The sequence below is a fragment of the Mastigoproctus giganteus genome, chromosome 8 (genome assembly GCF_048544385.1).
Source record: "Mastigoproctus giganteus isolate SK-2022 chromosome 8, ASM4854438v1, whole genome shotgun sequence".
NCBI lineage: Eukaryota > Metazoa > Arthropoda > Arachnida > Uropygi > Thelyphonidae > Mastigoproctus > Mastigoproctus giganteus.
This window is the reverse complement of record NC_143582.1, coordinates 45,441,778-45,455,878: the sequence shown is the minus strand read 5'-3', so window position 1 is coordinate 45,455,878 and position 14,101 is coordinate 45,441,778. Positions and strand designations below refer to the sequence as shown.

The 14,101-nt window shown below is 34.3% G+C and overlaps 1 protein-coding gene across 3 annotated transcripts in view; it reads right to left on the bottom strand.

Annotated features, from left to right (window-relative positions):
• LOC150081502 (transcription factor 12-like) overlaps window positions 1-14,101 on the bottom strand; it is a 621,638-nt gene that overhangs the window by 253,801 nt on the left and 353,736 nt on the right. For all 3 annotated transcript variants that reach the window (XR_016547303.1, XM_090379956.1, XM_090379957.1), the window contains exon 6: window positions 1,090-1,174. Coding sequence is in view for 2 of the 3 variants with exons in the window: in XM_090379956.1 (XP_090236082.1) it covers window positions 1,090-1,174 (85 nt within the window). In the remaining variant the exon portion in view is untranslated. The remainder of the gene's footprint in view (window positions 1-1,089; window positions 1,175-14,101) is intronic.

Sequence of the window (14,101 nt, the reverse complement as noted above, 5' to 3'; positions counted from 1 at the left end):
TGTTACAAGCCTTCAAAAATTAAAGCAAATTTTTAACAGTATTCAAAAATTTATATATTTTTTTATAAATATTACTCCAAAATATATAATAATCTAATTAAAAATAAAATATATAATACCCTGAATCAGAAAATAGCAGATGTCAATACAGCAGGTGGCAGGTAATTTTGAGATGAAGAAAAAGCTATAAAGTACATAGTGCAGATCAAATGTGAAACAACACGGTGTTGCACACTTTTAAATTTCTTTGTGTATGCCTTTGAACAATTGAAAAATAAATAATTAAAATTTCTGTTTATACTCTGGGATGATACATAAGCTCAGAGTAATTCACAAGATTGAGAATATAAGAATATCACTGTATTTAATAGTCACATGTGAGTTTGAACCACAGTCACTCACGTATATGTATTGTGTGTATATGTATTATGTACCCTTGTGCCTGATTTGTTGGTTGTGGTGGCTGTTAAAACAAATTCTCTATTTATATTTTGGGGTAACCATATAAGGTCAGAGAAGTTATATTCCCTACCCCAAAAGAAATGACAGTTTACATGACACAGAGATATAAGAATGTGAGCTTGAACCATACACACTCAAAATGAATGTACTTCTGCCCTCAAGGATGACCAATGAGCTGTGGGGGAGTGGAATCATAGAATTTTACTTACCCATGATGATTTCATGTGTTAGAACCTTTAGGTCTTAATAAATGAAATCAAATTAATGTTATATGGCTTAAATGTAAGACTAGAATATGGGGAGAGAGAGAGAGAGAGAGAGAGAGAGAGAGAGAGAGAGAGAGAGAGAGAGAGAGAGAGAGAGAGAGAGAGAGAGAGAGAGAGAGAGACTTTATCAGACAAAATCCAGCAATAGAGGGGAACAGGCTGAAATTGTTATTTTTTAATGGGGAATGTTCTTTACAAAGTGCAATGTAGAAAATATTTTAAGCAGTTCTATACACTCAAAAACAAAGATTTGCATAGACAAAAATTACACGAAGAAAACCTATAATTTTCAAAAATTTTTTAAGATGGTTTCGACATCATAAAAACAAGGACAAAACAAAAACGCAAAATATTATATTACCCATGAAGTACGCATCCCCATAGAGGCCAGGTTTAGGTGAGGTATACTGTGGAGAGTCCCTGTCAAACCCTTCTGTTCCATACACCTACAAAATAAGAGGTTCTATTAAGTTTTCAATCATGATAATAGTCTCAGTCTCTGAAATCATAATCTGATAGTAAAGTAAACCAAGTAAGAAATGAGAAAATACATTCAGTGGAAAATCATGCTTTAAAGAATACAAAAGCACACATACAATATTTTTCAAAGACAGCATAAATTCAATGTAAAAATTAAATTATATTACTGAATTTTTTTCAAAAGGCGATTCAAAATTCATGAAATCCAAAAAGAAAGAGCAAATTTATCTTGTTTTGGTAATCATACACAATTCTTATAAATCCACATCAGTGGAAGCAATGTATACCTCCACACGCAAAACAATGGTTCTTAGGTTACACTTACAGAAACTCACTCATACTGGTATGTTCATGACATACTTCCTGTTTTGACATATGTTTATAATCAAACAATGCTTTCTTTCACAATAAAATGTGAATATTTTCAAAACTTAATTTCAATAAAAATATTCCAATTTACCAATATACCGAATAAATTAAAATTTTTAAAATTCATTAGCTTCTTTCAAGAAATAACTGTATGTTTTTTACTGGTAAGAGAAGAAAAACATGAAGACATTAATCCATGTTTATCGATGTTACTCAAAAAATGACTGAGAAGACTTGCATTGTAAACAGATTATCATTAGCAGAGGCATATGATGCAAGAAGCAAGCTTTCTTGCATCATATGCCTCTGCCAAAAAAAAAAAAAAAAAAAACCTTCCCATTTCACCCATCCATTCACTCCAAATGCTTGTCTAGTTCTGCCTTGGACTTATTCAAGTTTTTGGCTTCCACTACAATAGATGGAAGTTTGTTTGTTTCACCTATCAACTTCACTGACTAAATGCAAATTTCCACACATCTATTCTACAATTGTTTTTCCTCAATTTGAATTTATGTCCCTTCAAGGGAGTAATCTGAGCAAGAAAAAAAAATCCCATCAGCATTGAGCATACTCAGACCATACAAGGTCTTATACACCTCAATTAGATCAGCTAGCAGGTGCCTAGTCACCAGACGCTGCAATTTGCAGAACTTAAGTCTTTCTTTGTAAGAGCAACCCTTTATTCCACTCACCAATCTCACTGCCCTTTTCTGTACTCATTCCAACAGCTCTACATCCTTCCTAAAATGAGGTCTCCAGATCTGTATGCAGTACTCAAGGTGTGGTCTTACCATTTGCCTTATACAAAGGCATAAGCACCTCCTTATCCCTGCTAGCAAAATTCCTGTATATCATTGACAAGGCACCATGAGCTATTCTTGCAGCCTGTCTGCACCACTTGAAAAACTTCATATCTGACTGCACAATTACGACAGGTCTTCTTCATTCTCCACTACCCTGAGTGAGTACCACACAGTTAGTATGTTATTCTGGGGTTACTGCTACCCATACGCAGTACTTTGCATTTGTCAATGTTAGTTGCCACCCCTTCTCAACTTTTCTAGATCCTGTTTCAGTAGTATGCTATCATTACAGTTAATAACAGCCCTGCCAACCTTTGTATGTCTGCAAACTTAAACAGAAATCCTGATATACCTTCATAAATATCATTGATAAATACAGAAAACAACACTGGGCCCTGGCGATACATTTTTTTCAACGTGGTTTTAATGTTCACAGTATTATTTCTTTGAGCGATAAAGTTATGATTCCGATACAGTCCACAATTGAAATATTTCCGTGCTCCCCCATCACTTCAGTAGATTAGGAATCAATTTTTTTCCAAAATCCATCGTAACAATTTTCTGATGTAATTAGTTTTAAAGGTAGATATAATGTCTTGATCTAATGGCTGAATTAAATAAATTGCATTAGGTGGTAGGAACATTACTTCAACATTTTGGATGACTTAAACCTTTTGGATAGCCTGGTGTTATCCAATAGTAATAAAATTTTGAAATCTACATTTTCCACTTTAAATAGTTTTCCACAGCTGGCATAAAACAATTTAGAATCCATTCTTTAAATAAATTGGCAGTTACCTAAATTATGCCTAATTTCCTTAGCCATAATTTAAGGCTGGAATTTAATTCACAACAAAATTATTCCAACATGCCTCTTAAGAACAAAGTTTAGTAATACATACATGAAAAAATTTATAAACGATCAAAGAAAAACCAAAATAACCACACAAAACTCTCAAAAGTTATAAACTGAATGCTTCGAAGTCACAAATTTTTATGGTCTCAAACAAGCACAAGTTCAATAGCACAGAAACTAACACGGGGATTTCCCCCACAAAATAAAACACAGGGGATTTACCCCCCCCCCCTTTTTTTTTTCATAATGACTAGTGAGTTAACAGCGGGGATTCACAAAAAAGAATGCAAATGTTGAATGTTGAAAAATTACATCCAACATAATAGCAGGTTTTTCCCCGCACAAAAGCTCAAAAATACCGGTTATGCGCAGTTTGCCACAATTCTCTAACCATGTTATATAAGTACCATGTTGTGCGAGGATTGCCAAAATTTATTAATTTGTTAGAGCAAAACTGTGTCGTAGAAGTATCACGTTATACGGGGATTGCCTGTATTTGAAAACTCAAATTCTTTTATGTGTTGCATTGTGAGCAACTCTTCTTTTATTAGAATCATAATTTCAGTTTATTGAATCATGAATAATGACAGAGCTATATAATCCATTATTTTTGGGGTTTTCTCCCCCTCCATCTAATGTTATTGAACAACTCTGTTCACGCAATGGCAACAAAACTACATATAAACAAAAAAAAAAAAAAAAACTACACATACAAATAAACAAAAACACTCCCAATAATTGATTCCGTACATCAGTGGTCTCCAAAGTTGGGTGCACGGATAGACCATGGAGTGATTTGGTAAGCAGAGCGTAATCCTCCATTTGGTTCAATATACCCATGTGAGATGACTTTCTCTGCAATAACTGTCACTAAAATCACATTTATAAATAAACTTAACTTGGAACCAGATCTTCGGGTAGCTGTGCCCCAAAATATGAAACCAAGATACAGGGCAATAATGAAAAATATTCAAGCACATTGTTCCCACTAAAGAATGCTGTTGATTTGATTTATACCACTTTGTACTATAATTTCAGTTTCGTTTTGTTTTGTATTTTTGCACTGAATTAGACTGTGATCTTTTCAAATTATATGTGATTTTATATATGTGATTCTTGATATAAGGCATACTATATAAATTATTTATAAATAAAACAAATAGTATTACATTACATTTACTACGCTTGTTACATTAATGATTTTATATCATTTTGTGCTTGAACTTCAATTTAATTTTGTTTTGCATTTTTTTATTTGTAATCTTTTAAAATTTATGTGATTTAGATATAACGCCTTCCATGTAAATGATTTATAAATGAAAAAAATATATTAAACATATACACTGTATTTAATTTTTTATTCCGGCGTGCGCGCTAGTCCTTTTAAAAATAAAATAAGGGTGCGCGACCAAAAAAAAGGTTTGGAGACCACTGCTGTACATCACGTGTATTCGAGCACTGTGTGTGTATATTTTGTTGTTTACATCTAGAGAATCTAATGACAAAAGCAACGTTTTACCGGACATCTGTAATCACGCAATAATTATGTCATGTTTGTTTATTGCTTGTTGCCTCCCCTTTCTGCGAATGAACTATACTGAGCGATCGCGCGAATAGGCAACTCAGGTAATTCACTATGCAAACTACGTCTAAAAAAACATCTCTTTCAAGGAGCTTTTTAATTTTTTATTACTGTACAGTATTTTACAAATTTCGAAATTGTTTTGCATTCAACAATTTCTGAAAAGAAGAAGATTAGTACTCAGAATAAAGCCAAGGAAAGCCATAACATTAAAAGTTGAACAGAACATGAAATATTAAATCAACGAATCAGGAATGAAATTGCAGCTAAGTTCAAACTGTTGCATTCAACAGCAAGCACATTTTGAAGGATAAAGAAAATTATTTAAAGGAAATGAGGAACGCTAGGTCACTGCAGTCAACGGTGATAAGAAAAAAGAGAAGGCCTTATTCCGGAAGTTGGAAGATTTTGAGACTGCACAGATTAATCCTCAGGCACAAACCGTTCACATGCCTCTAAATCGAACAACAATTTCGGCAAAGACATTGTTTTTGAAACTCTTAAGAAGCAAAGTGGCGATACAGCAACGAATGAAACATTTATGCAAGAAAAGGATGGTTCCAGAGCCGGATTTAAACTTGTTGTAGCCCTAAGCAATAACATATATTAGGCCCTTTTCCTTTACAGTTCACCTGTGAAAATATTAAAAAAGATTTTTTAAGATGGACCGAGGTCCCTTGTAATGTGAGGCCCTAAGCTGTAGCTTGTTCAGCTTATATGTATATCCGGCCCTGGATGGTTCGACCGCTTTCGGAAAAGAGCTAGTTGGCATAATATCAGACGCCAAAGGAAAACTGCAAGCGCCGACTCTGCGAAAGATTTTCCGTCCAAATTGGCCGAAGTCAGTGGCGTAGCTAAGTTTTTTGGGCCCGTACACAAGAAATCATTTTGGGCTCTTATTTTATTAAAATAAATTTTAATTACGTATAATATAGAAAAATGTTGAATCATTTTAATACCATAAATATGTATTTTATTTACGATTTTTATAATTTTACAAACATCAAAAACATGAAAATGAATATTACAATATGATTCTACTTATTAAATACAATTTGACAAACAAATTACACTATAAATAATAAATTTACGAAAAAAAGTTAAAATGTTACTTTTCGCGCTTTTACAACTGCGAAATCAATAATATCTTTTAAATCCATTTTATTGGCATGTTTATGCTCAATAGCCAACATTGCAAGGTTGCACACTCTACTTTGACCAATAGCATTTATTTTATAATCTGTTATTTGTAATTTACTAAATGATCTTTCGACAGAGGCAGCTGACATGGGCAGGGTTAAAAATAACAGAAATAAAGTAAAAATTTCTGAAAAGTCACTTTCTAGGGCACTATATTTTCAAATTAACAAATAAAAAAATTGTCTGATGAAACAGTCTGCTGATAAATCTTGTTTATTAATAAGTGCGATTAAATTACAATATTGAATCGACAGTTGAGAGAGAGAGAGAGTACAGATGAATACTTTTTTATGAGATTTTCACTCACCTAATATATCAACATTTGACATATTATTTTTTTTCGGTTCTAGTATTACAAATAAAAAAAATACTTTTGAAACGATTTCTAATTTGTATTATAATTTTGTCTAAAACAGTAAAAAACACTAATTTAAAAAAAAAACTGATCTCTATTATCAAACAACGAATCTGAAGCTAATTCATCATACTCTTTTAGTTCTACGTTGTAGTATGTATTCGGCAATTTGCTCAGATTCGTATTTAATTTTGAATGTTTTGTAAATTTTTACTGACTCGATCCAATACAGAAGTACATTCACCGAAGTCTATATCATGCTTCTGTAGAGTTTTTGAAACAATTAATTTCGCAAATAAATAATAAATAAATTTTCTGTTTATATTTCGGGACGACCAAACGGTTAGAGGAGTTCACAAGATGAACAGAATACAAGAAACAACACCATATTTAGCAGTCACGGAATTGAACCCTGAACACTCAAGGCACGTGTACTTATAAACCCTGGCGCTGACCACTCGGCTACGGCGGCCGTTCACATTATTCAAAAATATACAAATTAAAATAAAATCAAATGTCATCACATTTGCTTCATTATTCTAAGCGCTTCATCTGGGTCTGCTATTTTAGTTAATTTAAGATTCATTTCTATCAAAGCTTTTATAATATCCGCAAAACGAACTTTCACAGCTGTTATATACTTTAACCTACCAGACCAGCGAGTAGGGTTGAGTTTTTTTATTGTAACTTCAGATCCCCAGTAAATTTAGAAAGATCTCATCTTTTTTGTACTAGTTCCAAAAAAATTATACAAATTTAGAAGAAATCAGAAAAAGGATGAAACGTTATTACAACAATTTACGCTATCATTAATAAGTAAATTTAACTTGTGACTTGCACAATTGAATGTACTCTGCATTTGATTGGATCATTTTAATGCGCGCTGCACAATATTATAAACTCATGGCATTAGCCCCGTTATATCCCTGACCATGACATTTTTCAATGGGAATACTTAGTTTGGATAATATTTTCATTACATTATCCGTCATCATTTCTGCCGAATGATCATTCATGTCAGAATCCTAAAAACGTTTCACAAATTTCAAAATCTTTGGATTTTTCATTTTCCGTTGCGAATTATGTGAACATGTCGTAACTGATATTTTTTTATGAGCTCTTGAGTAGTATCTAAAATTAGTGAATAGAATGGTGCTGAATTAATTTTGAATGTTAATTCTTTTGTTAATTTGTTACCTAAACATTCTAACTCATTTTGGATAGTGGGGCTTAAATAAGTTACTAAACCTTATTAATAATTTGTTTCATTATGTCATCATAGTAGGAAAGTAAATGGATCTGCGATAAAAAAAAAAAAAAAAATGCTGTTGTAATCATCTGAAAATGCTTCCCGACGACCGCGAAATGCTAAAGAATTTTTAGCCAACATAAGCGTTATCCGAAATAACCGTTCTAGTACCATTTTCCAAAATGAGGATCTGTATCTTACTTGCTCCTCAAGATCTTTATCAATCGTTGAGTTCTTTTGCCACATTTCATGTATAGTACATGCCTCGATATGATGTTGGGAAACACTGAGTTTTTATCCGAAAAGATAGATTTTTCCAATCTCGTAGTCTGGAACGCCACTGACTTTTAATATTTGAAAACAGCAAGCATGGTTGGCAATATACAGCATCTAAAATTCATGAGTAGCACAGCCACAGACGAAGAACTGGACTATGTGTTGAAGTAGAACAGTAGTACGTGTCACTCAAACTTCTATTTTGTTGTTCAGGATCCCTTAGAAATGGTCCTTTAGGTCTCTGAGGTGACAAACCCATAATATTTCTTTTTATTTCATCGGAAATGTTGATATCCACATATTCTCCCAAGATCGCTTGAGAGAATAAACGGTGCAGTACATTCAAAACTAATTTTCGACGAAGGATATCTGTGATCTTTGAATTGTTTTTGTTTGCCGACCCTGCTTGATTTAAATGATCCGCAGATATATTTACACAAGCAGCATTCTTTTCCACATTTTCCGATTCAATACTGGCCTTTTCTTTACCTTCTTCTGGACATAATTCATTACTGTGTTGTAAAGAAATTATCTAATTTAGGTAATTTATTGAGTTTGTTTGCATTCTTTGTTTTTTTGCTTCCTTCATTGTTCTTCTTTGGGCTCCAACCCTTTTCCTTTTTATTTTCATCAATTTTTAACTAAAAATTTTATTAATTTAATTTTAAACTTTATATTTTAAATACAAATAGCAATAATAAACAAATACATTTTTGTATGTCGATTGCTGTTTTGATGATTTGAACTTGAACAAACTTAAATTGAAATTAATCAATGGCTAAATGTTCGTATACGTGCCCCCCTATCAAGTTGAGGAATCCCGAACACTATAGTATAATATGACGAACAGGTATCTGATCACTATACAAAGTTGCATTTGTAAAAGCAAAATAAAGACTGCTGCCAAGTGGGTTTATTATGTTTTGGCGATAAAATGTAAGAATTCCTTCCTTATTCTAGATATATCACATTGGTGAAGAGCTCAGGTATAAAAAATATTTTCATTGCATGTAGCGTCTGTCTATAGGCTCTAGCGTAGTAGGGGCGGCCCCTACTTGCATCTGTTTCTGGGCCCTGGTGAAGTAGGGCCCACATTATTTGGCTATACGGTAGCTACGCTCCTGGCCGAAGTAATTGGAAAGGAAGGCTACTTCAAAACAGGTATTCAGCGTTGACGAAACGGGGGTGAGTTGGAAACATTTGTCTTCACTAAACTACATTACTAAAGAAGAAGAGTCGATACTTGGTTTCAAAGTCGAGAAGGACCGACCAACTTTACTGCAGTGATCAAAAATCAGCAGGTGACTGCAAATAAAAACCCTTACTAATTTATCGCGCCGAACAAAAATGCAAAACAACCCTTCCAGTGATTTGGAAATCTAATACAGCCACTCACAGTCTTACGTAAGGGTTGCGTTCCGCAGAACTCTGCGTAAGTCGGAATTCCACTAAATGTTTATACAGCACTCGCAAATTTTATTGAAGCAAAAAAGAAATGTTCGACGACATATAAATAGAATTATTTATTCTTTTTTTTTTTTTATCTCATGTGCGGGAAAAATTACAAAAGTGTACAAAACTACAAAAATTTCAAAATTATAAAATTACAAAACGAGAGAGGAGACAGCATAACGTCAGCAAGTTTTACCTTTCGAGCATCGTTGCCAGAATTAACTCTCCAGCTGATAAGCAAGCCACTGCAGAAGTTGAGGGCTGTGGAGATTTAGAAGGGGTTTTTTTCAACACATCACAAAATTTCTCTGCAGCTGCAGAATTGTCACTGGCGACTTCACCGCATACTTTAATGTTTGGAAATCAGCACGATGCTTGAACCTATTAAACCACCCGTTTCTTGCCACGAATGTGGCTTGGGCTTCGCCGTACTTATCCTTAATATCTTCATAAATACTTCTTGCTTTTGCTTGAATCGCCACTGGACTCAGGGGCACTTGCTTCTGAATCTGATTTTCCATCCATATTATTAATAGCTTCGTTATAGCACCTGAACGGTGTTTTATGATCACTGTTGGTCTTAAATGTGTTGATCCTTTAAAAAGTTCTTTTATACGTGCACTGTCCCTTAAAATAGTATTCACTGTTGAAGCAGCGAGACCTAATTCCGTGCAATAAATGACAAACTTTGTCCTGCTTTGTACTTCTTAATTAATCATCTTCATTTCTAAATCAATTTTGTTTCGTTTCCTAGCGCTGCCAGCACTTGCACTTTCTTTTGGTTCCTTTCCCTTCACCATTGTAATAAGTAAATAGGAATGAAGAGAACATTCTGAAAATTTGTTTTTTTTATATGATTGAAGATTTCAGTGTAGGGGAACAACTCATTTCATCATAATAACGTAACGTAAAACCGCACAGAATTCAAGTTATCGGCATTATCGCATAGGCCAGTGCTTTTCAAACCTTTTTGGATCACCGCCCCCTAAAAAAAAAAAAAACCGCCAGTGCTTTTTTTTAGCCCACCAATATAAAGTGAAGCTAAATAATTGAAATGAATATTTGTCTGTTTGCCTCCAAAGACGTAAATGCAGCCCTGCATGTATGTGTGTGAATTATAAAGGAAACTATTTACTGCACTTTATTCCTTCTTCGTAAAAAATTACAACTACATAAATAAAGTCAGTTATAGTCACTTAAATTAAGTCATAAAAATTTAAGTTAATTACATAAATAAGTCATGATATTAATGGAAATAGTTAATTATATTTTAATATTTAATGCGATGGATGAGCTTGGTGGAGATTTATTAGCTTATCAATAGTATGTTTAATATCTGTAAGTAGAAGTAAATCGCCACGTTTAACAACATCCAGAAAATTTCTTTGTTTTGTCAGCAATTAAGATACAGCACTGAAACCGGTTTCGACTAGATATGATGTTGGAAAAGAAATAAGTAATTTTTTTACAATTCCCCACAATGCAGGATAATGGTCAGGGATTTTCTTTCGTAACAAAAATTCTTGATCCCATCTGGAATTTTCAAATTAAGGAGACCTTCGAATCTTTCCTGCATATTCTCTGTACAACATTTCTAGATAATTACAAAAAGTTAGTAGAGTTTCATCAGCTATTTTTTCTTTTTTAATTTTTCTTCCAACAGATTTGGAAATTGATACAATTCATCGTCCTACGTTGCGAATAAAAAGCTTTAATTTGGAAATAAATGATGAAATTTGAGTTTTCGCCTTAATAAGAGTTACATCTTGTCCTTGTAAATGTAAGTTCATTGAGTTGAATCTAATAAATAAATCTGCAAGAAAAGCAATATCAGTTTTCATTTTCTTGAGGTCATTACTAAGGTCGTTGTTCCTATCTTCAAAAAACTCGACAACAGTATCAAAGAGTTCATAAAATCTGTTGAGACAGTTGCCTTTTGACAGCCACCGAACCTCGGAGTGAAGTAGAAATCGTTCAAAATCTTCACTGTTTTGATCACAAAGCTTTCGAAATATACGATCATTCAAAGAATGTGCTTTAATTTTGTTTATAGCAGTAATAACAGTTTGTAGAGAATTGTGCGGTTGATCACAAAGTTTTTTCGCAACTAAATGCTGACGGTAAATGACACAATGAACAGTAATAATATTTGGCACAGCATTTTTTAAATAAGCCATAAAACCCTTGTAACGGCCAATCATTGATGGTACTCCATCCGCTCCCTGTCGCCCTCATTGATGGTACTCCATCCGCTCTCTGACCATCGCCCCCTTTCATGCCTAACGCCCCCATGGATAATTCAAACCCCCCCCCCCGAGCGATATCGGCCACTTTGATAATAGAGTGCTCTAACAGAAACGCTCAATAAACCGGAAAGTGCAAATTGTTTTTATTGTTTTTTGGTAGTGACGTCCAGAAATGTGTTTTAGAAAAATATCACAAAGACGTTCAAAATTGATTATTATAACGGAACATATGATAACGATGAAAGTGTAGTGAAATTTTCATTATAAAAATGACCTTTTAGAGAGATAAATAGCTTAGTTATATAGCGAAAATTTCGAACTTCCGAGGTCTTGGAAAGAATTACCCAAAAAAAAAAAAAAAAAAGATGTGTTATTGGGGTTCACATTACGATAATTTCACGATACCTCCATTTATTTCTACAGGATACAAAATACGTTCCCACGATTTTTTTTTTTTTTTTTTTTTTAAGTTTGCACCGGCCTACAAAAACTTACGTAAAGTCGAATTTCCGTAAGTCGAGTATTACGTAAGCTTGGATGTGACTGCAGCAATATTTGAAGATTGGTTTGTGCACCATTTTTTGCCAGAGGTCATGAAATATTGTACTGACAATGATCTTTTTAAAGTAATGCTGCTTCTGGTATTAAAGTAATGCACCACGCCAATCCTGCAATTCTTCAAAACTACCATCAAAAAAGATCATTTTCCTACCTCCCAAAACAACTACTCTTCTTCTTCAGCTGAAGGCTCAAGGAGTTTTTGCATCCTATCTTCGACGAACATATGAAAAGCAGACTGAAGCAGTTGACAAGGAAAACGGACGAATTACTGAACTTTGAAAGAAAATCAACATTGTGGACGGTGTGAAAACCATCCAAGACGCCTGGAATGATGTGTTTGAATCCAACCTAAAGGGTGTTTGGAAAGGGTGTCAATTTGTTCATGATTATTGAAGACATTGAAAAGCCTGTAAAAAGTGCAAGTGAAACTGTGGTTGAGATTGCAACTAGAGGTTTCTCCCGAGAACGTGAGTGAACTGTTAAAAAAACGCCCAAGAAGAAAATACTAACAATGAGGAAATAGTAGAGCAAGGGATCATTAACGAAGAAGTTGAAGTTTAACTCCTCCTGCATTTGCAGTTCAATGACTTAGGGAAGAACTTGGACACATTGAATTATCACTGAAAATTTTCGACACAAATGACCGAAATTTTGAACAGTTACTGCAGCAATAAGGGATGAATATGCATGCTATGGGGAGATTTATCATGAGAACAAGGCGTTTTCAGTTCAAAAATCACTGGACTTCTATTTCAAGTCAGTCAATCTTCAAACTAAAGCCAAGCTTTCGGAGTCCCTTCAATCTGCTCCTCCCCGAAACTCACCATCTCTTATTCGTCAAGCCCCATGAACTTCCTAAGTTATGAAGGTTTTAAGAACTTTAGTAGGTACAGATTTTGTAAGGGATTTTTTTTTTCCGTGTTTTTATTTATTTTTATGGTTGTTCTCAAGTTTTTCTTTTAACATGATAAATGTTTTTAATGCACTTTTTTGAGTTTTTATTTCCATATAAAGTACAGTTTTTTAATGGTGAAAATTTGCATTTTAGTAAACGCACATTTCACATTGTAAAATACTTCGGCAGGTGGCGCGTTCTCTTTCACATGCACGCCGTCAAACGGCAAGGCCAATCGAATGAATCGCGAGATGAATACATGCTAAGCATATTTACCGGTCTACTATGTGCCTGCTAAAGTGAACGCCACCAGCCGCAGTATTTTACCATTTGAAATGTGCTTCCAGGAACGGAACTTCAAATAATAACATTACCCCAAGTCCATGAGACTTTGGGGTAATGTTATTATTTGTCTAACCACAAACTCCATGAGACTATGGGGTTCGACTTACTACCGTTGCTCAGGAACCAGTAGGTCGTACTTACTTATTCTACGGTCCTTTCAGAACCTTGGCCTCCTCAACGAATTTTCTCCAGCTGTTTCTTTCCATGGCCACTGTTCTTCATCGTTAACTTTAAGCTGCCATAGGTAGTTTTCTGTATCATCCACCCACCTCCTTCTCGGTTGTCCTTCCATTGCTTTCCTTGGCCATCTGTTTTCCTCCATTCGTATCACGTGGCCTGCCCATCTAAGTCTTGAGCTCTTTATCACTCCTACTATATCCGCTTCTCCATATAGTTCCTTCAGCTCTTGGCTTCACCTTATTTTTCACTCTTCCTCCACTTTTACAAAACCAAAGATTTTCCTTAATATCTTCCTTTCCCACACATTTAAAGATTTTTCGTCTTTCTTATTAAACACTAGCATAAGTCGCGACAGGTCGTACCAATGTTTTGTATAACACTAATTTCGTTCTTCTAGAGAGCGGCCTTGGTCGAAAGCATTTCCGCAGGGAGAAATGGCATCTATTACCAGCATTGAGACGACCCTGAATTTCTGGGGTGTTACTACTATCATGTTGAATCATTTCTCCTAGATATTTGAAGGA